This window comes from Dermacentor silvarum, chromosome 5 (assembly GCF_013339745.2).
Source record: "Dermacentor silvarum isolate Dsil-2018 chromosome 5, BIME_Dsil_1.4, whole genome shotgun sequence".
Lineage (NCBI taxonomy): Eukaryota > Metazoa > Arthropoda > Arachnida > Ixodida > Ixodidae > Dermacentor > Dermacentor silvarum.
The window spans coordinates 57,649,212-57,675,123 of NC_051158.1; the positions used below are offsets into that span (position 1 = coordinate 57,649,212).

Sequence of the window (25,912 nt, forward strand, 5' to 3'; positions counted from 1 at the left end):
GGCGGCTTCATGACCCACATGACACGCATGTCATGACATTCATGTCATGAGTTCCTCGGGAATCCCTTTAGCTAGGCCTAAGAGACCTTCAGGCGAAAGCGTTAGTCGTGCTCATGACTATGACTTCTACCCCCATCGTTTAGTGTTTCCTTCACTTGGTGCCCACGTCCGAACCCATTTCCGTGGTTTTTGACTGTTAATCTTTTTTCGCTGAGTCACTGTCTTTTTTGCTCAACCATGCTCATGACTATGACTTCTACCATCATCCTTTAGTTTTCCCGTCACTTAGTACCTACGTTAAACCCATTTCAGTGGGTTTTGAGTGTTAACCGTTTTTTGCTAAGTGATTGCCATTTTTACTGAATCATGCTCATGACTATGACTTCTACCATCATCCTTTAGTGTTTCCTTCACTTAGTAGCAACATCAGAACTCACTTCAGTGCTCTTTGAGTGTTAATATTCTTTAGCTAAGTTGTCATTTTTGCTGAGTCATGCTCATGACTATGACTTATATTATCATCCTCTAGTGCTTCCTTCACTGAGTACCCAGGTCAGAACCCATTTAGGTGGTTTGTGAGAGTTAGTTTTTTGCTGAGTCATTGCCATTTTTGCTAAAGCATGATCATGACTATGGCTTCTAACACCATCCTTAAGCGTTTATTTCACTTTATACCCACGTGAAAACTCATTTCATTTTTTAGTGTTAATGTTGTTTTGCCCAGTCATTGTCATTTATTATGAGTTATGCTCATGCCTAAGTTTTCTGCCAACATCCTTTAGTGTTTCCTTCACTCAGTACCCACGTCAGAACCCATTTCAGTGGTTTTTGAGGGTTCATCTCTTTTCGCTAGGTCATTGTCATCTTTGCAGTCATGCTCATGACTATGCCTTCTACCATCATCCTTTAGTGTTTCCTTCTCTTAGTACCTACGCCCGAACCCCTTTCAGTGGTTTTTCAGTGTTAATGTCTTTTCGCTGGGTCATTCTCATTTTAGGTGGCTGTTTCATGACCTACATGACATGAATGTCACGACATTCATCTCATGACCTATAATTTATATTCGTCATGCACTGTAGTCACAGTATGCCAATTTTGGTACCTGCCAAGTTAACGAAACGGCCATGAGAGCACCAAGACGTAGGCAGCTGTTTCATGACCTACATGACCCACATGTCATGATATTCATGTCATGACCTATCATTTATGTTCGTCATACACTCTTGTCTTACTATGCCAATTTTCGTAAATACCAAGTTAACGAAACGACCATGAGAGCACGAACACGTAGGCGGCTAGATAGATAGATAGATAGATAGATACTATCAAAGTGGCAAATTTTCGTCAAGAAATGCTTTGCATTTCATAATACGATAATTACCCTCCTGATAACCAGCATTAGAGAACAATTTTCGTAAATACCAGGTTAACGAAACGACCATGAGAGCACGAACACGTAGGCGGCTAGAGAGATAGATAGATAGATACTATCAAAGTGGCAAATTTTCGTCAAGAAATCATTTCATAATACGATAATTACCCTCCTGATAACCAGCATTAGAGAACATGTAATTTAGGGAACCCGTGATACAAGTCTAGTTCTGTATTTTTACAGCTGTGATGGCCTGTAGCTAACTGTTGTTAAATTATTCTTTTGTTCTTTTTTGAATTGGACCTATTGGGTACGCGGCGCTGCGAAGGACTGTTCAAAGTCTAATCCCACTAAGATGTAGAAGGGGGACGTATCATTAAGCTGTCATCGCTCTTCCCTCTATTCATGATATGATGCAAATGTCTATTTGCGCAGGTTCTGATTGGTGACCGATAGAGACTGGCCGTTGAGCAGCAGGATCGTTTTAGGGCGCGTTGTCATGCGAAATGGTTAAAGTACTATTGAATGCGATGAATTTCTTAGGGAACATTTCCTACTTTGACAATATCTGTCCATATCTCTATCTATCTATATAGCCGCCTACGTCTTTGAACTCTCATGGTCGTTTCGTTAACTTGGTATGTACCAAAATCTATGACAAGAGTATATGACGTACATAATGGAAATGGTATGACATAAATATCATGACATTCGTGTCATGTAGGTCATGAAACAGCCGCCTACTGTCTTTGTGCTCTCATGGTCGTTTCGTTACTTGGTAGGTACCAAAATTGGCATAGTATGACAGGAGTGTATGACAAACTTAAGTGATAGGTCATGACATAAATGCCATGACATGTGTGTCATGTAGGTGATGATAATGGCCCAGCGAAAAGGATTGAACCTCAAAAACCACTGAACTTGGTTCGGACCTGGGCACTAAGTGAAGGAAACACTAAAGGACGATGGTAGAAATCATAGTCATAACCATGACTGAGCAAAAATAACAATGACTCAGCAAAAAAAAGATAAACTCTAAAAAGCCACTGAAATGGGTTCTGACATGGGTACTAAGTGAAGGAAACACTAAAGATCGTAGTAGAAGTCAAGTCATGACCAAGACTCAGCAAATTACTCAGCGAAAAAAGATTACCACTCAAACACCAATGGAATGGGTTTCGATGTGGTACTAAGGGAAGGGATGTGGTACGATGTGGTACTAGTCATGACCATGACTAAGGTTTTCGCCTTGAGGTCTCTTGGGTGTAGCTAAAGGGACTCATGACATGAATATCATGACATGCGTGTAATGTAGGTCATGAAGGAGCCGCCTACGTCTTGGTGCTCTCATGGCCGTTGACTTGGTAGGCTCCCTGCAGACTGCTTCGCTTAGCATCGATTCCCACAGGGCGTGGGATCTGCCGTCTTTTTATGCTAGCCTTCTATGTTACAGAGAAGTCGAACTACGTGATATGCTTCGCAGCCCTTCGGATGTGAACATGGTATTTAGAAAATATTTGGCGGCCGATATTTTATCCTACACAGCCACCTCCAAACATAAAATCATGAAACTAGGTGTTTCTCGTGATAGCGTTAAGGGCCCTGTGCCGCAGAAAATCCAGCGTCGGCGTGCGATGCGGGTGGCCGAGAAAATCATCCCCAACCACCCCGACCGCGCAGGCCCTCCACGTGGTGCGATGTTTTGGCAAACAGAAACTGAATTTCTCACAGTGAAATCCGTCAGGAAAATGGTAAATTACTACTTCAGTATTCGGCGTCGGATTCGCCATCGGATTGTTTACCGATCCGATTGTAATTTGAATGTACGAGAAAACCTAATTCTGCTACGAGGAAGCTCAAACACAAACCCCTTTTCCAGCATTTCTACCAGACCTGCAGTTGTGCATTGCGCCGCTGAACGGGTCTCCATAATGCTATTGCGTTCTACTCTTAAATGCGAAGCTTAAGCGTCCTCCAATTTTTATTAATCATCGCGCTCTAAACATATGCTTAAGATTTGTAATGAGAATGTTAAATATCTAATTAGTTCACTTACTTGGAAAATAGACAACGACTTATATGCACATAAGCCGGTGATTAATTTTGAATGACGCAATCCGGATAAATTTTGGGGGCTTTAAATAACGCTCAAGGAAAAAGAAAATACTTTATACGCATGCGCCCAATCTGGCCAACGAATTATCTTAATAAATATAAGCTTTAATATTGCAAATCTCCCGGTACACTGTCAGCAGAATAAAAAAAAAATAGCGAAATGACGTAAAACTTACATTAGTTGCACGTCCTTGTAGCAATCCACCGTTCGCAGTGCTCCGGAGGCAGTATCGCTAATAAATGCTGACTTCAAACAAATGCAGTAACCGTGCAGAGCATAGGGCCACTTGGTGCTATCAACCGTTAGGAGATATATAGTTTGATTGCTCTTAATGAACTGCAAGAGAAGTATAAACAACAGTTTAGTACAATATGGGTACAAAGGTATGTGACGATAAGTTTGGGACAAATGTATTCCCTGTAAACACCGAATACATCGAAAACCATACCATGGCGCTAATCTCGAAGTGTTACCGTTACGACACGAGCCCTGTATTAGTTTCAGCGAAAATAGTCCATGGAGATAACCAAAATAGAGGCGAAATGGGAGAATATTAGGGCGGTAGCCATAATGCAAAGCAGGACTTGTTCATTACTATACTCGCGTGTTTTTCATTATGTGCTGTTGTCTTTTGTTTCTTCGTGGGAATTTAGGCAAACAGCAAGGAATATAAGCAGAACTGTGGCTAAATACGAAGTGCCTAAAGCTGTGCCGGACTTACACGCGAACAATTTACTTTGTCAATTAAAAAAACGGGGGAAGAGCGGGTCCATAAGGAGAACGCTCTTTCGCAACGGCATACTGCGAAGGTTTGCACCACCTTAAGAATGCAGTCGTAAAATACGTACAAAGCTGCCTATGATACAAGCCTACCTTCCCGCCATCACATGTGTGAGTTGGGAACCTGCACAAAACAAAGAGAGTAGTATTCGCCGTAGCGCATTTCGACGACAATCAGTGTTAGCACGGCGGAGAGCTCGCTATTTTTAAGAGGCGTATAGATGTGGCTGCAGGCTTTCAATATGTTGTAGGACAAGTCTTTGGAGTAGAATGTACGTAAAGCGCACAAAAATTTACCTCCCAAACAGCAAATAAAGTAAAAGATATCGCACTTGAACTTGACCATCGTAGCCGAGCGCCATATTCTGTAGGTGCGATTTAAAGCGTGTGATGGTGAGCCGAGGATGGGGGCTCAATCTCACGCGCCCAAGGCAGGAATGCGCGGAAAAACAGCGCCGTCTTCCATCGCGCGCAATGCACCGGGGGGGAGGGCATGGCCACCAGTTTGTCGCACATTACCTTTCTGTCCAAATTCGAGCCCTTAATGCAGTAACTGAAAAGTTTGTCGACGAATCTCATCTAATTGTGGATAGCGCTATTATAAATACATTCTACTGCTTCGGTACTTCACTGCTGACGAATACCATTGTTTTCGTCCACGTATATTCTATATTTTAATTTGGAGTGCTTGCCTAACGCTAGCTGGGACATCCCCTGCGCACAAACTTATATACAATTATTGATAGTTGTTAACAGAAAAGAGTGTGAACCACCCTAAAATGCTCACAATTTAGAATAATGGGCGGGGGGGGGGGGCTGTTGACGTGGTTGACGCCACTCTCAACACCCAGCCACGAAAGCTATCATCATCATCAGCCTATATTTATGTCCACTGCACGACGAAGGCCTCTCCCTGCCATCTCCAATTAATCCTGTCTTCCGCTAGCTAATTCCAACTTGCGCCTGCAAATTTCCTGACTTCATCACCTCACCTAGTTTTCTGCCGTCCTCGACTGCGCTTCTCTTCTCTTGGTATCCATTCTGTAACTCTGTTGGTCAACCGGTTATGCATTCTACGCATTACATGGCCTGCCCGCACCGTTTTTTCCTCTTAATGTCAACTAGAATATCGTCTATCGCCGTTGCTGTCTGATCAACACCAATTTCTTCCTGTCACTTAACGTTAGGTCTAACATTTTTGTTCCATTGCTCTTTCTGCGGTCCTTAACTTCTTCTCGAGCTTCTTTGTTAACCTTCAAGTTTCTGCCCCACATGTTAGCACAGGTAGAATGCAATTATTGTACACTTTTCTTTTCAACGACAGTGGTAAGCTCCCAGTCAGGATTCGGTAGTGCCTGCCATAATCACTCCAACCCAATTTTATTTTTCTGTAAATTTTCTTATTATGATACGGGTACCCTGTGAGTAATTTACCTAGATAAACGTACTCCTTTAACGTACTCCTGGCGATCATCAATTCTTGTTCCCTTGCCAGGCTATTGAACATTGCCTTCTGCATAATAATCTTCAACCCCACGCTTACACTTTCGTGGTTAAGGTTTTCATCATTTGTTGTAATGGCTCCATCCCCGACCCATCCCATTGTTGCTGAATAGGAGAATGTCAACTGCAAACCGAAGGTTGCTGAGATATTCGCCGTTGATCCTCACTCCTAAGCCTTCTTAGTCTAAGAGCCTGAATCCTTCTTCTAAGCCTGCAGTGAAAAGCAGTGGAGATATTGTCTTGTTGCCTGAACCCTTTCTTGAGCGGTAACTTTGTACTTTTCGTGTTGAGAACCAATGTATCTGTGAAATCTTTATAGATATTTGCCAAGATATTCACGTATGCCTCCTGTACTCCTTGATTACGCAATGCCTCTATGACTGCTGCTTCATCTAATGAATCAAATGCATTTTTATAATCGACGAAAGTCATATAGAGAGGTCGATTGTGCTCCATATATTTCTCTTTTACGTCATTGATGACATGCATATGATCCATCGTACGTCATTGATGACATGCATATGATCCATCCCTTACTGAAACCAGCCTGTTCTCTTGGTTGACTGAAGTCAAGTGTTGCCCTGATTAAATTGGAAATTACTTTGTTGACTATTTTGTACGATACTGACAGCAAGCTAATGGGTCGACAATTCTTCCATTCTTTACCGTCTTCCTTCTTTTGGATTAGTATGTTGGCGTTCTTCCAGCTCTCTGGACACTTGAAGTCGTGAGGCACTGCGCATTAAGGGCCGCAAGCTTTTCAAGCATGATATCTGCTGCATATTTGATTAAATCGACTATTATTCCATCTTCTACAGCAGCTTTTCCTCTGTTCATGTCTTGCAAGGCCCTTCTAGCTTCATCGCTAGTTATAGAAGGAACCTCTGTATCCTGTTGATCACTATTTCGACTGAAAGTAGCTTGGCTGCTCTGGATAGCGTAGAATTATTACCATGCTTTTACTATGTCATAGAAATTGCCAATAATTACGTTGCTTATCTTTCAGTACTGCTTATCTTTCACTGCCATGAAAGTACATGTTCCCAATTAGCCATCGTCCTCAACATCCAAAAGACGCATTTAAATTCGCGTACATTAAGATAGCCGTCATCTGCGGTGCACACGTGAATACTGACACTAAACATGGTAGCTTAAACCACTACCTAATGAACTAATCAGCCAATTCTGTTTATATTGCCACATTCGCTTATTTGTGTTGGTGTCCGTTTCTTTGCGCAGCACCGCTTTCAATTAATTTTGAGGTCGCGTCGATAGCGTATTGGAGATGCGTTTGAAGTGCGCGCATGGATGCTGCGGGGCGTTCGTGCGTTAGTACGTCTGGCGACACGCTCATAAATGGCGGAATGACGAGAGCGCTGGCATTCTTTTTGCCGACGCTCGACCGCACATGTTGTTTTCGTCCCCGCCGAATAGTTTTGCCAGAGGTTCTCTTATGTGCACAAGTTTGCCCAAATTAAGTTCGTTTACTTCAATATCGCCTCGTCCCTGTGCCTACGCTCAAAAACAATCACTTCAACATGACAATATACAGGGTGTTTCATTTTAGCTGCACCGAATTTTAAAAATTACCTGTGGCATATAGCACAATTATATTCCTTGGTCTCAACTATTCAGAAATTACTTCCACAAGAAATCAAAACGCGTAATTGAATAATTAACATAATTAGGCTAATTCAGTTTTTAATGAAATATTTTACGGCACATCTTTCAATCTACGAATTACAGCCGCTGAGTTCGCAAGGCGTATCCACTTGGAACGAATTCTCAGGACTGAACCAGTTTCCAGATATTAAGTTTTCAATGTGTCCGACGAAATGCATGGGCGTTCCAGTTAACTTTTTGAAGAAAAAATCTGTTTTGTGCGTTGACGCACAAAACACACGCATGCGAACACGTACGCCATGCAACACATACGCAATGCGAACTCAGCGGCTATAATTCGTAGATTGAATGATGTGCCGTAAGATGATTTATTAAAAAGTTAATTAGTGTAAGTAGGTTCATTAATCAATTAGGTGTTTTGATTTCTCGCAGAGGTAATGGCTTCCTCATCGTGTAGTTTGGATCAAGGATTATATTTGTGCTATCTGCCACAGGCAATTTTTAAAATTTCGTGCAGCTAATATGAAACACCCTGCCACGAACGAAACAGCTGCTTCCCACCCATCCAATATTTGCGGGATCATGGGTCGTGAAGTCAAAGAGGGCCTCTCCCAGTCGGTAAAAGTTTTCCTTTAAAAATGTTTTTAAAATAAAATTGCCGTGAACCGTGCATTCTTGCACTCGTCGAACTTTCCGCAAGATTTCGTCGTTGAATTCAAGGATTGCAACGTGTTTTGACAGAACTCGTGACCAAGCTGTAAAAACACGAACGAAAGTTTTTCTGCAGTCATTCCGCCATGTTTCCGTCCTATAATGTTGTGTGTTGTGTCCTCCATTTGTTACTGATGTTGTGTTGTTCCGTTGAATTTTGAGTGGTATTGTTGCGTTGTTCTGTCTTGTAGACCTGGTTCACGTCTTTGAATGGTTCAGAAATGTCGACACCTTCGCAATATTTCATCATGGCGATCAATATTTATTGATAAAAATAAATTGTTTGGGGCAAAAACGTAATTTTTACCTTTTGAAGGTTGGCGAAATCTTCTTTAGATCCCTGCAGATCATCAGGTATTTCATAAGGAGAATCGGTACTCTTTGGGGGTGGTTCTTGAGGTCTATTTTCAACTTCTACCGTCACGTCTTCTGTAAAACAAACTGGTTTGAAATATCAAGGCGGGACTTAGCCACGCTTATCCATTGACATTAGCTTAAATACAGCTTCCCCGACTTATTAGTAACACAATAAATCAATAAATTTTACCATAAGCTTTCATATTACGACAGCACAATTTCTTTATAGGGGATGAAGTCCATAACCACATATTAGACAGTTTTAGTTTAGCGTGGTTACCGGAATAGCGGGCGTACCGGAATAGCGTGATCGAAATGCGCATGCGCAGAACGCTAAACGAGCCATACCGTTTACCGTGCGCACGCTATTTCTCAGAGTTAACGTTACCGTGTTAGCGTGTTTACGTAGTGTACGTAAAACATGGCGGCGGTCCCGGCCGCCCGCTTCGAACTGAATTTGGAGTTGCTGTTGAATAATTCACTTCGTTGGTAGGAAATGACTGCGTAAATGGCTTTCGCTTACCTTCAGGCCGGATCGACAATATGTTTTTATGGATAATTTAGCGGAGTTTTCGAGATCGCTTCTCGTTTCGAACGCGCCTAAGCCTACCGAGATAAATTTTCTCTGAGATGCGACCGCCACCTGTCGGTAAAGTCGGGAGATAGGCGCGACGACGGCATATGACCTCTGAGATTGGAGGATTTCGGAGGCTATGGTAGAAAGCTTGTACTGCTTGTCTGTTTCGTTGCAGATCGACGGACATGTGAAGTAAAAATACAACGCGCTCCTGGCTTCCATTGCCCTGCCTCTCGCACTTTCTCGCCGCACACACACATAGACTTAGGTGCCCTATGTATGCGAAATTCAAAGCATAATGGAATAGCGTCCCGCACGTAAACTACGCTATCACGCTATACTAAAACTGTCTTTCTGCAAAGTTTGTTTGCGGAACGGTAACGCTATTTCCCGTAACCCCGCTATTACGCTAACGCTAAACTAAAACTGTCTATTGCTGCTTGTCCCTACGTATCGTTATGGTATTTACAACGAAGGCTGACACGCCTGTCATAAAGTGTATTCAACTGCATCGGTCGCAGTATAACATAGGCATGCGTTGACGACTCAACTTGCCATACCAATACGTATAAAAAATCAAGTGGCTTTATTTTACCTCACGAAACGCTCAGAAGTTGAATGCAGAGCATGGTAAAAGTTTACTTACCGCATCTGTCCTTGGGCACGCATGTTCCATCTCTTTTTCTATGGAGTGGAGCCGGACAAACACAACTTCCTTTACTTCTCTTATCACAAACCCACTGGCTTTGTAGCTCCACGCCGTGGCAATATAGTTGCGGAATAAAAGAATTACGGTAGCAGAAGCTTGGTTCCAGACCATCTGGACATGCTGAATAAATAGAAAACAAGAAAATTCTTTAAAATATTGCACATAGTCTGTGACTGCTCCAAGGGTCGTGAACGTACCGTCAGTTCATAGAAAAGAATGTGTTAAGCTACAAGTTTTGCTTTCGCAGTTGTAGAAAATTCAGCAGAATTCAAGCGCCGAAATTTACAAACGTAGTATGGAAACGTAATATATAAGTACGTTTCATAGGAAACACATATTTAGCATTAAGCGCACTTCTTTGCAACCTACGGGGATTATTAAGAAATTATGTCTCGTTATATACTCAAACCGAGTTTGAGGGCGTTTGAAGTAAATTTATATATATTTTGCGTCTTGCACGTCTTGACCTTAGCGTTCTTAAGGTACTACACACAATTTATCGGGGCTATCTATCTATTATAAGACCGAGACCGACCAAGTTGTCAAGCGCTTTTTTATTCCAAAAAGGAAGCGCCCCAGCTCATGCGCGAAGAAGTAGAAGAGGGAAGATGATGATGGCTATGTACAAATGAAAACGACGAAGTACGTTAATAGTGCTTACGCTAACTTCCCCCCGTCATGGAAGCGGCCAGCCTGGCCGCAGATTAGAGATTATCTAAACGGGGAGTGAAGGGCTTCATCCGCGAGACGTGAACAATTTCAGCATTCCGGCGGTGCCGGTCAGTGACGGAGTGTACTGGGCGCACGAGATAATTCACTGCAGATGTTTGTTGCACAACGGTGTATGGGCCAATGTAGCAATGAAGGAACTTCTCACAGAGGCCTGGAGTTCGGACTGGAGACCAAAGCAGGACTTGGTCTCCAGGGTGAAAACGAAGGTCACGGCGTTTGTTGTCGCAGCGACGTTTGCACTCAGCTTGAATAGCTTCCGTGCTTTGCCGGGCGATTTGACGACAATGTGCAACTCGGGCAGCAAAATCTTCTGGAAGGGACGCGTTAGGCGAAGAAGGTGCTAAAAAGAATTCTCTGTCGAATATGGTGGAAGGAGATTTTCCATATGACAAAGAAGAAAGGACTGTAACCGGTAGTCCCTTGAATAGCAGTATTATATGTGAATGTCACAAAAGGAAGAATTTTATCCCAGTCAGTGCGGTCAGGACGGATGTACATGGAAATCATGTCAGACAGCGTACGGTGGAAGCGCTCAGTGAGGCCATTGGTTTGCGGATGATAGGTAGAAGCAGATTTGTGCACGGTATCAGCGGCGCGAAGAACTTCCTCGAGAACTTGGGAAATAAATGCTTTGCCACGGTCACTCAGAAGTACGCGAGGAGCCTCGTGGCGCAAGACGATGGAGCGCAAGAAAAAGTCAGCGACCGCAGACGCGGTACGGATCGCAGAGGGGCAGTTTCGGCATATCTTGTTATATGGTCGACCAAAGTGACAATCCAACGTTGACCGGAGGGTGTCAAAGGCAAGGGACCATATAAATCAATGCTAACAAATTCAAAAAATGCGTTCGGGCAAGGGAGAGGTTGTAGTAAACCGGCATAAGGGGATGTCGAGCGTTTTTGGTGCTGACATGATGCACAAAAGGCAATGTATTTGGCCACCGTTGTGGATAGGCCAGGCCAGAAGCAGCGGGCCTTGATGCGGTCGTAAGTCTTGTGGAAGCCTACGTGGCCAGCCGATGCGTCGTCGTGCAGTGTCTCTAATACTCGCAGGCGAAGGCAGCGAGGTAGAACTGGGACCCACCGGTGACCTGTTGGGTGATAAATGTGGCGGTGTAGCACGCCACCTTGCAGGCGGAATTGTCGAAGTTGGCGTCGCCAGCGGCTGTTGGGTGGTTCGCCGAACCCACTAAGGCGATCCATGAGAGTTCGACAGTAGGAGTCAGCCCGCTGAAGCAACACGAAATCAGAGCGTGATGAAAGCGTAACTTGGTCCAGGGGCGTTATCGAGAGCTGGTGTGAAGCAGGCGTAGCATCCGAACGACGTGGTGGGGAAGACAACGGCGCGTTACCGGGAGCGAGCGAGAGTGGGCAGCGAGACGATGCGTGTGCATCATGATGACTTTTTCCAGACTTGTACGTTATTGTGAAGTCATATTCCTGCAAGCGGAGCATCCAGCGTCCTAAGCGTCCTGACATGTTTTTCATTGATGACTGCCAACACAGAGCATGATGGTTGGTGACGATGGTGAAGTGGCGGCCGTAAAGGTAAGGGCCAAATTGCTGAATTGACCAAAGAATAGCCAGGCACTCTTGCTCTGTAATGGTGTAGTTCCGCTCAGCTGGAGAAAGTGTTCGGCTGGCATATGCGATGACTCGCTCTTTAGAGGCTGCATTATTTTGCAGAAGTACTGAGCCAATATCTTGTGCGCTTGCGTCAGTATGGAGTATGGTGGGGGCTCGATCATCCAAGCGGCGAAGCACTGGTACGGAAGTAAGATGTTACTTAAGAGCTTGAAAAGCTGACTCGCATTCGTTAGTCCTATGTGAGAGTCACGGGTAACCAGTGACTTGTGTAGAGAAGCTCCTATTGCAGCAAAGTGGCGTATAAATCGACGAAAGTATGACGCCAAGCCGCGGAAACTACGTAGACCTTTCTGCTGCTGGGGGCGAGGAAAGTGGAGAACAGCACTAATCTTTTCGGGGTCTGGCTAGATGTCATCTTTTGAGACGACGTGGCCCAATACTGTTATTGTATTGCTTGCAAATCTGCAGTTTTTGTACTGATCAGGAGACCAGCATTTGCAAGGCACTTGAGAACTTCGTCTAATTGATGATGATGTTGGCTGAAGTTGGACGAAAAGATGACAATATCGTCCAGATAACAAAGGCAGGGTCTTCCATTTTAGTCCACGAAGTACGTTATCTATCATGCGCTCAAATGTGGCGGGAGCGTTACAAAGGCCAAAAGGCATCATGTTAAATTCATAAAGTCCGTCTGGTGTAGTGAATGCGGTCTTTTCTTTGTCAGTCTCGTTCATCGGAATTTTCCAATAGCCTGATCGAAGATCAAGCCTGGAGAAATTCTCCGCCCCTTGCAGTGTGTCCAAAGCTGTCGTAAATTCGAGGTATTGGATATGCGTCCTTGCGTGTGATCTTATTGAGCGCTCAAAAATCGACGAAAAAGCGAATGGAGCCATCTTTTTTCTTTACCAGAACCCTGGGAGAAGCCCAGGAGCTAGATAAAGGTCGTATTATCTTACACGCAGGCACGTCAGCAACATGTTGTTCAATGACGTTCCGTTCGGACGGCGAGACACAATGGGGCTCTTGCGTTGTCCAGGGGGCGCTAAAAAAATGGTGCTAAAAAGCTCCCTCAATCCGAAACTGGGTAGTACCAAGCTCGGTCGTCTGCTTCGGCAAGCACGTTCACAATATGGACCCGCCACTTTCGGTTGCGTTGTACCACGGCTTGCAGCGAATATCGGGTGCCGAAGATTTTTCCATGGGTGGCATGCTGCATAAAGGCAAGAAATTATGCAACCCGAATACGTGTACGCCGTTCAAGAAATAAGCGGCGAAGTTTTCGCGCGGTGTCAATCGCAAGTGAAGCGAGTCACGCTCCTGCGAAGTTGAACATCAGGTAAGGTTTGCACGCTGCTAGATTCGGGCGCACAAACGCGAGGAAATGCTTTCTATAAATGAATTCACAGCAGCGATAAGCAGACATGTGTACGGAACTGCTCGAGCGCACGACGGTACGCGCCGCGACGGCAGCGGTCTTTCAGCATGCCGCGGTGTACGAACTGCTCGAGCGCACGATCGTACGCGCCGCGACGGCAGCGGTCTTTCGACATGCCGCGAAACGGCAGGTCTCCTGCAATTTTGTTCACTGCTTGCCGCTAGACAAGTAGTTATGCCTGCACTGTAGTAGTGGCCATCTGTCTAGCAATTGATAAATAACTGATGCAATGCAAATAAGCTCGCACTAACGTAAGTAGGTGCGAATCGCGCTGCAGCGCACGCTCGTGCACTGCTCGCTTGATGTAGCTTTTAATGACAGCGCTGTAATCAATACTACCTTGCTGTGCTGCCTCAACGTGCTGGCTTCAGGTCAAGGATGAGCACATTCAACTCTCTAACCTGTGCTGCTCGTAGTGGGGTAGTGAATTGTCACTGAATCAGCCCGACCATTTGTGGTCATTTGCACACACTTGGTCACTTAACCACTTCGCACCGGTTGAATTGTTAATTGTCGCTGTGGCCGGGTCTCGGATCGTGAATCACCAGCCATGCCTGCTGCTAAGTCAGTCTCCCATTTCGCTTACCCAGCGCGACGAACTGCAGATATCCAGCGCGCCCAACGATCCGCAGGGTGAGGCCTTGAAGGAAAACGGTAGAATCTGATGTTGGAATTCAGGCCGTCTTGTTCATGGCAGCCCACGACGCAGCAATAACGACGGTGACGCTTTTTCGAGGCTGAGCTAGGTCTCTCCGGATCGGCGTCGCCGATGTCTTCTGCTTCCAGCATTACGTCCCACGGCACACGGAGAGTCCGTTTTTGTAAAACTATAGGCTGCGGCCAGCTCGCAGCCTGGTCGCCATGGTCTGTGAGAAGTGACGAGCCTTTTCGCACTCTAATCAGGGCAGAAAAAAGTGCAAATCGACGCAAAACGCGGGCTAGAAACGTGCTTCGCCACAGCCAGGGCTCAATACTATCCAAGCTGGTAATACCCAGATACCTCAAACTCCAGTGCAAGACGCCCATCGGTTTCTATGCAGTGTGTAGCCACATAACTTTGGCTCAATTAACTCAGGGGAACAGCTGTCGAAACATGCTTTGTGCTTCGCCAATACCGCCAGTAAGGCTTCGGACTGCGCGGCGGTTAAGTCAGAACCAACAACGGCTGGGGAGGGAAATAATCATCCAAACCTCAGGTTGGTGCTGGCGATGAAGAAGGGCAAAGCGTGACTATAGAGATAGGTTGAATGTCGGCGAGGGTTGCCACAGTCATCCCTTTGGGCAGCATCACAGGATCTCGGTTCGTGTTGCAGGCAGACAGTAGGGCGCGGCCACGTGAAAACCGGACGCGACAGGGGGCAATGAGGATTCCGCGAGAATAACAGCGGGAAGAAGGGGCGACGAGAGCGTCTCCTTCGGCGATCTGGATGGATGTTACGACTACAACGTCTTCGTGACCAGGACGCAGGACGTAGTCTACAGCGATGGCCAATTTCACGCATGAAGGTGAAGAGTCCGTAACAGGTGCAAGCGCTTTATCCGTGATATGGACAACTTCCTCTCTGCATGAAATGACGGCTGAATCAGAATGTAGGAAGTCCCAACCCAGTATAAGTTCATGGATACACGTTGGAAGGACGATAAACTCAATGTGGTGGCGAATTCCATCGATGAGAACACGAGCAGTACACTGTCCATCTGGGTGAATGAATGTATTATTAGCATTATGCAAAATAGGTCCAAGATAAGGCGTTTTTACTTTCTGGAGCCATGAACACAGGTCACTACGAAAAACAGAAACGGCGGCACAGGTATCGATGAGAGCTGACGCGGGAACATCTTCAACAGTTACATAAAGCATTTTGGCCGCGCGAACAGGAACAATTTTTGGAGACCGATAGGAAACAGTTTCCCCTCCGAAAACTGCACCGGTTAGTTTTCCGAGTGCTGGTCGGCAAGATGGGAAGTGGGGCGAAGCGGCGATGTAAAGCGCCGGTAAGGCGAAGGAGAACGACGTCTGGCGAACGGGAACTATGAGGCAGAGTGGGAGCAGCTGGAGGAGACGGAGAACGCTACTGAGGGAACGAGTACGATCCGGGATAGTAGGCGTCTGGTCGGCGAGTGCGGTATCTCGCGTGCTCAGCATAGCCTCGTCTTTCATCCTGCTGGCGACGGCGGCAGAGGCGAGATATATGGCCACGTATACCACAGTAAAAACAAACCAGACGAGGGGGACGCCACTGAGGGTAGGATGGTGCAGCAAGTGCTCTGGTTCCCATCGAAGCATATGGTCATAAGTAACGTCAGTAGGCACGGAGGTCACGGTAGGGGCGGGTAGCGAAGCAACATCCGCGTAGGTAGGTGTGGGGCGCGCTACCCGAGCAAGATGCGTCCTGGTTGTTGTCATCGCTGTCAACTCTTGCTTTACGACCTCGCGCATGTCGAAGGTGGGGGTTGGGGCACACGCAGCAGGTGAACGCCTCAGATCTTGTATTTGAAGCTCTTCGCGGTTGATGGTGCGGATGAGAGCACGTAGATATGAATAATGGGGAACCTGAGGATCGCTGCTGTCATGTTGAAGAGGAAGAGACCGCAGCTAGTCTAGGCGCTGACACGTGGAAGTGATGTCTTCGGCAGAAGCCAGATTTTGCACGATTAACGCGTTGAACGTTACAGACCCAATGCCTTTTAATATGTGTCGAATGCCTTCGGCTTCCGTCATGCTAGGGTTCGCACAGCGGCACAGAGCCAAGACATCCTCTATATATGAGGTGTAAGACTCTTGTGGAAGTTGAAGGCGCGTACCCAGGATCAGTTTGGTGACTTCTGCACGGCCAGACAAGGAAGCGAAGATTTGACGCAGCTTAGGGGTAAACGTGGACCAATCCGCGATGTCGAATTCGTGGTTGAAATACCACGTCTTTGCAACACCGGTCAAGAAGAATGCGACGTGCCTCAATTTCTGCGTGTCGGTCCACTTATTGCAAGAACTCACGCGGTCGTAGTTGTCGATCCAATCGTCGACGTCATCACCACGGACTCCCGCAAGGACAGGGGGATCGTGTTGAGGGCTCGTCGCAGTCCAAGAGGGCACCGCAGGCGGAGTCGTCTGTGTGGTAGGTTAGAGGCACCGGAAGAGCCGGGGTTGGAAGTGTCCATCATTGTAGGGGTAGCCGGGCGCAGGCCGCGACCGGAACGTAGGTCCAGGGAGGCCGGAAACGCGAGAGGACGTCGAGATCTTGACGTACCTTCACCACTTTATAAGAGCGAGACCGACCAAGCTGTCAAGCACTTTTTATTTCAAAAAAGAAACGGCCCAGCTCACGCGCGAAGAAGTAGCAGAAGAGGGAAGATGATGATGGCTATGTACAAATAAAAACGACAAAGTACGTTAATAGTGCTTGCACTATCTATCTATCTATCGATCTATCTATCTATCTATCTATCTATCTATATATATATATCATCAGCAATTTCGATGACATAGTAAAAGCAGCAGAAGAATTCTATACTGACCTGTACAGTAGCCAAAACAGCCAAGCTTCTTCCATTCGAAATAGTGATGAACCGGATACAGAAGCTCCTTCTATAACTAGCAATGAAGTTAGAAGGGCCTTGAAAGATATGACCAGGGGAAAAGCGCCTGGAGAAGATGGAATAACAGTAGATTTAATCAAAGATGGAGGAGATATCATGCTTGAAAAGCTTGCGGCCCTTTATACGCAATGCCTCACCACTTCAAGTGTACCAGAGAGCTGGAAGAACGCCAACATTATACTTATCCATAAGAAGGGAGACGTTAAAGAATTGAAGAATTACAGACCCATTAGCTTGCTTTCAGTATTGTATAAAATATTCACCAAGATAATTTCCAATACAATCAGGACAACACTTGACTTCAGTCAACCAAAAGAACAGGCTGGCTTCAGGAAGGGGTATTCTACGATGGACCATATCCATGCCATCAATCAGGTAATCGAGAAATCTGCGGAGTACAATCAACCTCTCTATATGGCTTTCATAGATTATGAAAAGGCATTCGATTCAGTAGAGATATCAGCAGTCATAGAGGCATTGCGTAATCAAGGAGTGGAGGAGGCATACGTGAATATCTTGGCAAATATCTACAAGGATTCCACAGCTACCTTGGTTCTCCACAAGAAAAGTAGAAAGATACCTATCAAGAAAGGGGTCAGGCCAGGAGACACAATCTCTCCAATGCTATTCACTGCATGCTTAGAAGAAGTATTCAAGCTCTTAGACTGGGAAGGATTAGGAGTGAGGATCGATGGCGAATATCTCAGCAACCTTCGGTTTGCAGATGACATTGTCCTATTGAGCAACAATGGAGAGGAATTACAACAAATGATTGAGGACCTTCATCGAGAAAGTGCAAGAATTGGGTTGAAGATGAATATGCAGAAGACAAATATAATGTTCAATAGCCTGGCAAGGGAACAAGAATTCAGGATCGCCCGTCAGCCTCTAGAATCTGTAAAGGAATATGTTTATCTAGGTCAATTACTCACAGGGGACCCTGATCAAGAGAAAGAAATTTACAGAAGAATAAAATTGGGTTGGAGTGCATACGGCAGGCATTGCCAAATCCTGACTGGGAGCTTACCACTGTCGTTGAAAAGAAAAGTGTACAATCATTGCATTCTACCGGTGCTAACATACGGGGCAGAAACTTGGAGGTTAACAAAGAAGCTCGAGAAGAAGTTAAGGACCGCACAAAGAGCAATGGAACGAAAAATCTTAGGAGTAACGTTAAGAGACAGGAAGAGAGCGGTGTGGATCAGAGAACAAACGGGGGTAGACGATATTCTAGTTGACATTAAGCGGAAGAAATGGAGCTGGGCAGGCCATGTAATACGTAGGATGGATAACCGGTGGACCATTAGGGTTACAGAATGGATACCAAGAGAAGGGAAGCGCAGTCGAGGACGGCAGAAAGTCAGGTGGGATGATGAGGTTAGGAAATTCGCAGGCGCAAGTTGGAATACGCTAGCGCAAGACAGGGGTAATTGGAGATCGCAGGGAGAGGCCTTCGTCCTGCAGTGGACATAAATATAGGCTGATGATGATGATGATGATGATGATGATGATGATGATGATGATGATATATATATATATATCCATCCATACATCCATCCATCTTTGTATGTTTGTACGGAACGGTTTTCTCGCCTACTCAGGTCAATAGGTAGTCAGTGGTCGAATGCGCAGCGCATCGGGTTGGTGTGAGGAGGTAACAGGGTTTGACAGTAAAGACTCGCTCACGCTATGTCTACTCGATACCAATTTTTGTCTGCCAACTGTCGGCCCCAGCGTTTTCCGTACAGTCGGCGCTCCTGTCACACTGCACCGGCTCCAACAGTCTGCAGACGGATCGCTGACTGCCATGTCGGCGGAGCGTCGGTGGCAACGGACTCGTCGGCAGAGATTCAGGCGATTTTCGTTTCGCACTTCAAGGATACTACCATGGTTTTTGCCTTGCTCCATGACACAACCAGACGACCATACACGACTGAACATGGCGGCGCCTTCGAGGCGAAAGCTGGCCACTTTGGATCTATGAAGTTGTCGTCCTGGACTGTTTCGTATTACAGCTCCCTGTATTTGCTCTCCATTAGAGTGACGATGCTTCGACAACAAACTATTCGCGATAACTTGGCGCTGCTTCCGAGATCCATTCTCGGTTTTAAAACCATTGGGCCTAACGAGAGCAGCCATACAAGCTGGACATTGCCTCTGCGATTATAAGCGCAGTCTGATCTCAAAGGCTGTACATTATGAATGACTGCTTGTTTTTAGCTCGTTAGAAGGCGCCACAAGCGCATTTCTTTTTACAGGGTGTCCCAACTATCTTGCACCAAGGTTTAAAAATATGCAAATGCCACGTAGCTGGACAGAACCAAAGTTATGTTGTTTGCCGTCGCTAGGAGATATTTTGATCATTTACCGCATTCCGCCTAATTGCATAATTATTCCTCATTAAATCAACTTCTCTAATATTATAATTCGATGAAAAGTGTCAATAAGATAATTGTAGACCAACATGAAAAACTCCCGATACACCGTTTTGTTGCTCAATACGTGCTACATAAAACTGTTTTTCTGAACTTGAAAGAAGCCCGCGAATACACGCAAAACACCTCGAAGAGCCAGTCGCGCGGCAATTTAGCGTGTATTCGCGAGCTTCTTTCACGCTTGGAAAAACACTTTCTGAAGCACGTATTGAGCGGCAGAAACATGTATCGGGAGTATTGATGTTGCTCTACAATTCTCTCTTTGGCACTTTTCATCTAATTTAATATTTGAGAAGTTTAATATTTGGAAACCAACGTTCTTGAGGACACCAGTAGAAACCGATAGGGCATCCACTATCGGTAGTGGATGCGAAGGGCAATCTGGTGAATGCGGTCTCTGTGCACACCAATTCTGCTCACGAGGCGGAGGAGGCGGCTATCGCCCTGGCCATACACAGCGCTTCTTCGTCTCCCTTCTTCGTCTTCTCGGAGTCCCGTACAGCCGTTACGTCCTTTTCGGCGGCGCGCGTATCGAAACGGCCAAATAGAAGTGTGATCAAGAAGCTCACTAATTTCGGTCAAATTGGCACGGAAGCATATTTCCACATTTCATGGTTCCCGGCCCACCTGGGAGACTCGATCCAACCGCACGGCTGCAACCCCAACGAACAGGCTCATCGGCTGGCGCGCGATTTCACGACCCGCGCAGCCGTCAACGGCCCTCCTCGTAACGAGGCTTGCATCCAGAAAGACCCATTGTGCACCTTTCACGAAATCGTCTCACACAACCGCTTGGAAAAGAGGTGGTTCTCTCCTCCTCGCCCAAAATTAAATAAACCACAAGCTAGCACGCTCAGAATGTTACAAACCCGCACGTACCCCACTCCGCGGTCGCTTAGCACGATACACCCACACTTCCCGCAGTGGTGCCCTAAATGTGGAGCCGACTCATGCTCTTTCGATCTCATGCTCTGGCTGTGCCTAGCCATAGAAAACTCAATACTTGCCACAAAGGAACAGTGAGAGGAGTTCCTAAGAAGCGACCACCACAACATCCAACTCCAGGCAGTCCAGAGGGCCCACGACATCGCAACGGGATTTCGCCTCCCGGTGCCATCATGGGCGGAGCCACCGACTTGACCTGAGGGAGCCGTCGGCTCCCCCTGGCTAGTTTCTCAGGACCAATAAAAGTTTTTGTCACTGTCACTGTCACCAGTGGAAACCGTGCAGCGCACATCTGAAATGCTGACGAAATGCTGGAAAGCTTCATATTTGCGCTTAAAATTAACGTCGTATTACCCAGAGACAAGCTGATACGACCGGCCGGGCTTCGAAAATGTCTCTCACTGCTCATTTTTGGTATTAGATGCTCGCCTTCCATGCCGTGCCGGTCGCTTCTCGCTTCTTTTGTGTGGATTGTACGAAGCTTGACGGTGTTCATAAAAAGGCGCAAAACACGAACACAAAATGAACACATAGGTATGGCAGGACGAGTGCTGAACTTTTCTTAGCGCCCGTCCTGTCCTATGCGTTCCTTTCGTCTTCGTGTTTAGCGCGTGTTTATGAATACTGCTGATTCTGTGGAACAAGCAGGACCTACGAAAGTCTTAGCGCCTAGCGAAACATCCGACACTTCAAGAAGCAATACAGCTAGCCGGACCTTCTGTAGTGCTATCGCTAATCGCACATAAAAAGCGCTATTACGTAAAGGGAAGTTATCTGTGTGCACAAATGTAACAGGACCGACTTTGGTTTACAAGGTAGGTAGTCATGCCGCTCAGGGCCAGAAAGAAAGGACTGAATTCTAGTCTGAGCTGCCAAAATGGAACGTGCGCGCCTCTCATGCATACAACAGCGCATGCGCGCAGCAGCCGCGCACGGAACCACAAACACAAAAATAACACTTTCCACAATATTTAAAGTCTCTTAAGAGCTTTAACATTTAATCTTGGCCTTCAGGCACATACTTCTACCACTGCGAAGGTCGCGTGTCATACTGCATGATCTGTATCGCACAAGCAATAGTGATACACATAAATATAAGAAATTTTCTTCTACGTTAAAGTCTCGTGCAGGTTCTTTTTTAAAATGTGTAGCGTTTGGAATCTCGCTAGGTGTGCTATATATATATATATATATATATATATATATATATATATATACGGCTTTAACTTCATAACACACACGTAAATGATGAACTCAGTTCTAAGGTGAGAATCGTTATCTAATGAAGAAATTTAGCGCGTGATGAGGACCACAGATTCAAGCTTCCGTTCAGCAGTCAATGTTTAGTAGCCCAGATGAGAACAAAAATACAAATAAATCGTATTCACAATTTTAACACATTAAAAGCAATCGGCAATATAGTTTCTAACACAAGAATATCATCTGCAGTCTTTGGTTTATGAAGCCCTTACATGAGCTCAGAACAAAACCATCTTTACCTGGTTTTCGCACTTTTACAAGGCATGTTTCCTTCTACTGCTGCTCGCTTGATTCCCTGTTCGCCCGTTGCTGCGTTGCTCTTCGTCTGATTGAATACCTATTTTCTGTTTCTGGTAAATTTATTATTCCGAATAGACAGTTCATCTGTTCACTTTTAGTCTGTTTCTTTCGCATTCGCACTGGATACCGTTCTAATGTCCATCAGAGTTTTATGTCGTTCGGAAGGATACATGCCAACGAAAGCAATGTAGGGTAATACGAGCGCAAACCTATCTCTTTAATGCCAGACGATGATATCTAATCATTTTTTCTGAAAATGTCTTTGTCACGGCTGTGCTTTTCTTTTTTGTTTCTTTTTTGCGTTGTTTAGGATAATGTGAGCAGTTAGATTTTTCTTTCTGAACCAATTCTTCGTTCCGAACATTTAAACCTTGATTGCCCAAGATCTCCGCATACAATCGGGTACTTGAGTAGCCTTTTCGCGTTTGAGGAAGCTGCGCCAATATTATTCTCTTCAGAAAAAACGCTTGTGTCGCTGTAAAAAACAAGTTGCATGTTCAGATTGTAGGATGCAAATTAAAGATTCTTTCGAGTTATTCAAGTCTTGATATTCCTGTGAGCCTGTTTTCTCTTTTTTATTCAGTAGAGATAGCTATATGCGGAGAGTTTTATTACCTTCATTTTCCTTCAATGACTATGACCAAAATTAGACACATACATTACTTACATGCAGTGATAGAAGACACCTTCCATGTAAGAACGATTACGGCAAACAGCAGTTTCATGACAAATGTATTCTTGGTTGACCACTGTACAATGAGGAGAAAAGACAGAATTTAGACGTGTGCACGAGTGTGCTTGTCCAACAAATTTTGCAAGCCTTTCTTTCTTCTTCATTTATTTACTAGTAAAGCTCAAAAATTACCAGAGCAAGCTTATCAGCATTAGCATTGTGTACAACAAATAAACGTTACGTTAATCGTCTGTGTAAACGAATAATCGAATGCGTCCGGGAAGGTATTTGCTTTATTACAGAAATTATGCGCTTGAAGGCAAGAGGACATTTAGCTAGCTCTTATTTCATTGTGTATTCTGAAGATAACTCAGCTGTTCACCGCTACAGCTGTAACGGTGCCGGAGGGCGCCCCTACAGCGCCACATGGAGAAAGCGTGGCGGCAGAAGATAAGGGTCCTTCCTGAGCGATCCATCATGGCATCTACATTTTCGACGTGCCAACGCTCTCACGCGAAAGCAGGTGCTTGTCGGCCAGACTATTCGCCTAAACGCAGAAATCTGCTGGAAGATGTCACTGGTCGTCTCTAAAAATAGGAGGACGCTCAAGCTTCGCCTTTATGAGTAGAACGCGATAGCGTTATCGGGACCCGTTCACATCGCATCGTTCGCATACTGCAAGTAGGCTTCATTCACTGCAATGCTGAACGTGAGTAAGCCAGCTTACATAGACCAAGCTTACCCCGATCTCCTTAAAGTTGCCCTCACTTCTAAACAGAAATGCATTGCTGGAAAGACGTTTTTACAGGGGCAGTATAAGTGGTCTAATAATAAAATTGAAGGCCCTAGCATCTTTTTATCGTTTTATTAATTGTTTGCTATTACCCGACGCGCGCGCGTGTGCCAAACGAATTAGGGGATGAAGTTCCTATTTGGTCTGTCTAGGATGCGAGCGCCATCTGGATATCATTTTCGCAAGTACCCGAACGCGCGGCTGTAGGTCTGATAGAAATGCTGGAAAAGGGTTTTGTGTTTGAGTTTACTCGTAGCAGAATTAGGTTTTCTTGTACATTCAAATTACAATTCGACGCCGATTGGTAAACAATCCGACGGCGAATCCGACACCGAATGGTTAGATGTAAAAATTAAAGGTAGAAAATCCGAGGGGACCTGAGCACTTAATATGAGTTGTTAATGCGAAAGAAAAAAAACGTCCAATTGAACGCCGCTAAGCCGTCCTTCGAGGCGAACTTCTCACGTTCAAGTGAGCGCGTCTAGACGCTTGGCCAAGGCCGGTGCACTTCCATTCGTGAAGTCATGCCTGGCTGCAATCAATCTAATCTGGATGCTTCCGAGAAAGCGGCGGTGATTTTGACGTCATCGATTTTGTCACTCCGGGCTTGGCAATGAAAATTTCGGTCCAAGTAGCATGATGTCCTAAAAAAGAGTCCACAAGCCTGCTATGTAGGAGGAGCTTCTTTGGTCCAGTGGGCAAGACACTCGGTTTCTGAGCTAAAGTCGTAGGTTCGAACTTCCACCAGTGTTCTTCCTTTCGAATTTGCAGGACCTGTTTAATAAAGTTCTTTGTCTGTCTGTCTGCATAAATATCTTGATAGCGACTGCCGAGGCGAAGTTCGAATGCCAGAGTGAGTTTGCGCGTACAAGGAACGCGCGGATAACACAGGCTTCTGAGAGCGAGGGTAAATGGCGTTGCGGAGAGTGCCTCTCCCCTCACCCAATACCTGGCACGCCAGGCGAGGTTCCTTTTCACCCGCTCTGGTCCGTCAAGGCACGCACTTGGCGTTGCAACGCAGCCCATGGGAATTAATGTGCCGTTGCGGTGCTCCAGACGATAGACGCCCGCTTTTTCGCTCAATAGGCCATTTGATGCTCTCGCATCAACACCTGTATCTTACCGATAAACCACATCACAGTTGAATGCGATATCGTCCCGTGGAAGGGACAGTCAATAAACCCAGTAGCGAAACTGAACGACGAACCAACATTTTATTGAGCGAACTTGTGTCCACAAAAGAAGTGACACTCGAAGCCCAACGATAGCGGCGAACACCGTCGGCGGTCGTCTCTCCTGGCCAGCGGGTCAAGCGCGTCGGCTTTTAACATGAGTCATCGAAGGTTCCAGAGTAATCGCTGGTGCCCGCGTGTCTTCAAGAAAATACTACACAATTCGCGTCGAGCATACATGCAATCAGATTGCACAAGGTTCGCTTACTACAGACAGCGGATACAACCATCGATAATATTCTAGAAACTTCCGATACATGCAGGCGTGTCCTGCACTGACCAATAACATTTGTTAGACGGTGAAACGCGCTCACCCAAGGAAGATGAACAAGTACACGTGTCAATATTAATTATACGGGCACAGGAGGTGTATTCACGCCGCAGTGTTGTGGTCGTGGTAACGACCGCACAATGTTCGGCCCGCGTTGAGGAGACCTAAAAGGCTTCCACAGACGCTCAGTGAGATTGGCTAGAAAAACCACGAAGCCAAGTGGACGCATTGTCACGCTCTCTGCAGTCGGCTCGGCCAGAGCCAGGAATAAGGTACCTATACCTTCAGAAAAGTACCGCCATCCTTTGAACAACGCCGCTTCTCTCTCTCCTGCATTTCCGGTTGGACGATGATGGTGCGCGCTTTGACTGCTTTATATTTTGTTTTTTTTTCCGCCTCAGAACCATGTCGAAAGTCACTCTGCGCAGCCGCCGTCGCTGGCGGCGGCGCGCACCCGGCCTGACAGCTTCAACGGGGGCTTTCGAGGGGCGCCACCGTCGACTTGCTCTTGCAAGCAAAAAGTAAGGAAAAATGTAAGCGTTTCAGGAGAGGAGACAGCGGAGTAGAGAGTAGATGGCGGTACTTTAGCCAGGAATAGGGAGCGTTGTATGTAGGCTCCCTAGCCAGGAGATTGTTGCGCTTACCTCTGGTGGTGTGAACGATGTGCGTATGCACATAAGTTTTCCTCTTGAATGCGTAGAACAGTGCAGGTGCCGAGGTGCCAACACTGGCCTGAGTGCAACGGTCAGTGAACGCTAACTTCATTCAATCTAATAGTTCTGTCGTAATATCTACATAAGCTCAAATGATACAAATAAAAAAATCGGGGTAGCTTGCACTAGTGGCGCAAGGCTAAAGACACAGCGGATATGATGGGTTCCTAGCTGGTCCTGGCTATACGAAGT

At 45.8% G+C, this 25,912-nt stretch overlaps 1 protein-coding gene across 1 annotated transcript in view; it reads right to left on the bottom strand.

Moving 5' to 3' along the window:
- The window catches only part of LOC125945697 (uncharacterized), a 104,473-nt gene extending 79,943 nt beyond the window's left edge, over positions 1-24,530 (bottom strand). The window contains exons 1-5 of the mRNA XM_049667943.1: positions 24,447-24,530; positions 22,706-22,787; positions 9,686-9,868; positions 8,413-8,534; positions 3,664-3,824 (exon numbers count right to left, since the gene is read on the bottom strand). Coding sequence (XP_049523900.1) covers positions 3,664-3,824; positions 8,413-8,534; positions 9,686-9,868; positions 22,706-22,787; positions 24,447-24,530 — 632 coding nt within the window. The remainder of the gene's footprint in view (positions 1-3,663; positions 3,825-8,412; positions 8,535-9,685; positions 9,869-22,705; positions 22,788-24,446) is intronic.
- Between the last annotated feature and the right edge of the window lie 1,382 nt (positions 24,531-25,912).